This window comes from Oncorhynchus gorbuscha, unplaced genomic scaffold, assembly GCF_021184085.1.
Source record: "Oncorhynchus gorbuscha isolate QuinsamMale2020 ecotype Even-year unplaced genomic scaffold, OgorEven_v1.0 Un_scaffold_3651, whole genome shotgun sequence".
Classification (NCBI taxonomy): domain Eukaryota; kingdom Metazoa; phylum Chordata; class Actinopteri; order Salmoniformes; family Salmonidae; genus Oncorhynchus; species Oncorhynchus gorbuscha.
Genome location: NW_025747841.1, coordinates 42,501 through 45,231, shown reverse-complemented (window position 1 = coordinate 45,231; position 2,731 = coordinate 42,501). Strand labels below are relative to the sequence as shown.

The 2,731-nt window shown below is 44.5% G+C and overlaps 1 protein-coding gene across 1 annotated transcript in view; it reads right to left on the bottom strand.

Annotated features, from left to right (window-relative positions):
- Positions 1–11: 11 nt before the first annotated feature.
- The window catches only part of LOC124028034, a gene marked incomplete at its 3' end in the record, with an annotated part of 43,594 nt that continues 40,874 nt past the window's right edge, over positions 12–2,731 (bottom strand). Inside the window, exon 27 of the mRNA XM_046340200.1 lies at positions 12–167. Coding sequence (XP_046196156.1) covers positions 12–167 — 156 coding nt within the window. The remainder of the gene's footprint in view (positions 168–2,731) is intronic.

The following is a 2,731-nucleotide window of genomic DNA, read 5'->3' as shown; positions in this document are numbered from 1 at the left end:
CTATGTATGGCTGTGTTAGCTGGTAGGAGGTACCTATGTATGGCTGTGTTAGCTGGTAGGAGGTAGCAGAGACAGTACTGCGGCTCTGGAAGGCCCCTTCAGCGATGACGAACAACGTTCTCTTCTTCATTATGCTGCAGTTGGTCACCGTCAGGGCATTGGCCTTACTGCAACACGGTGAAACAAACACAGCCGTCTTATTGTCTTACTGTCTGACATCACACATCAACACAACCATCTGACATCACACATCAACACAACCGTCTGACATCACACATCAACACAACCGTCTGACATCACACGTCAACACAACCGTCTGACATCACACATCAACACAACCGTCTGACATCACACATCAACACAACCGTCTGACATCACACATCAACACAACCATCTGACATCAACACAACCATCTGACATCACACATCAACACAACCGTCTGACATCAACACAACCATCTGACATCAACACAACCATCTGACATCAACATAACCATCTGACATCACACATCAACACAACCATCTGACATCAACACAACCATCTGACATCACACATCAACACAACCGTCTGACATCAACACAACCATCTGACATCAACACAACCATCTGACATCAACACAACCATCTGACATCAACACAACCATCTGACATCAACACAACCATCTGACATCACACATCAACACAACCATCTGACATCACACATCAACACAACCATCTGACATCACACGTCAACACAACCATCTGACATCAACACAACCATCTGACATCAACACAACCGTCTGACATCACACATCAACACAACCATCTGACATCAACACAACCATCACACATCAACACAACCATCTGACATCTGACATCAACACAACCGTCTGACATCAACACAACCGTCTGACATCACACATCAACACAACCATCTGACATCTGACATCAACACAACCGTCTGACATCACACATCAACACAACCATCTGACATCAACACAACCGTCTGACATCACACATCAACACAACCATCTGACATCAACACAACCATCTGACATCAACACAACCATCTGACATCAACACAACCATCTGACATCTGACATCAACACAACCATCTGACATCACACATCAACACAACCATCTGACATCAACACAACCGTCTGACATCAACACAACCGTCTGACATCACACATCAACACAACCATCTGACATCACACATCAACACAACCGTCTGACATCACACATCAACACAACCGTCTGACATCACACATCAACACAACCATCTGACATCACACATCAACACAACCATCTGACATCTGACATCAACACAACCGTCTGACATCACACATCAACACAACCATCTGACATCTGACATCAACACAACCATCTGACATCACACATCAACACAACCATCTGACATCAACACAACCGTCTGACATCAACACAACCATCTGACATCAACACAACCGTCTGACATCAACACAACCGTCTGACATCACACATCAACACAACCATCTGACATCACACATCAACACAACCATCTGACATCAACACAACCATCTGACATCAACACAACCATCTGACATCCCACATCAACACAACCATCTGACATCACACATCAACACAACCATCTGACATCACACATCAACACAACCATCTGACATCAACACAACCATCTGACATCAACACAACCATCTGACATCACACGTCAACACAACCGTCTGACATCACACATCAACACAACCATCTGACATCAACACAACCGTCTGACATCAACACAACCATCTGACATCAACACAACCATCTGACATCAACACAACCATCTGACATCACACATCAACACAACCGTCTGACATCAACACAACCGTCTGACATCAACACAACCATCTGACATCAACACAACCATCTGACATCAACACAACCATCTGACATCACACATCAACACAACCGTCTGACATCAACACAACCGTCTGACATCACACATCAACACAACCGTCTGACATCAACACAACCATCTGACATCAACACAACCGTCTGACATCACACATCAACACAACCATCTGACATCACACATCAACACAACCGTCTGACATCAACACAACCGTCTGACATCACACATCAACACAACCATCTGACATCAACACAACCATCTGACATCAACACAACCATCTGACATCACACATCAACACAACCGTCTGACATCACACATCAACACAACCATCTGACATCAACACAACCATCTGACATCACACATCAACACAACCGTCTGACATCACACATCAACACAACCATCTGACATCAACACAACCATCTGACATCACACATCAACACAACCGTCTGACATCACACATCAACACAACCATCTGACATCAACACAACCATCTGACATCAACACAACCGTCTGACATCACACATCAACACAACCATCTGACATCACACATCAACACAACCATCTGACATCACACATCAACACAACCATCTGACATCAACACAACCATCTGACATCAACACAACCGTCTGACATCACACATCAACACAACCATCTGACATCACACATCAACACAACCGTCTGACATCACACGTCAACACAACCGTCTGACATCACACATCAACACAACCGTCTGACATCACACATCAACACAACCGTCTGACATCACACATCAACACAACCATCTGACATCAACACAACCATCTGACATCACACATCAACACAACCATCTGACATCACACATCAACACAACCGTCTGACATCA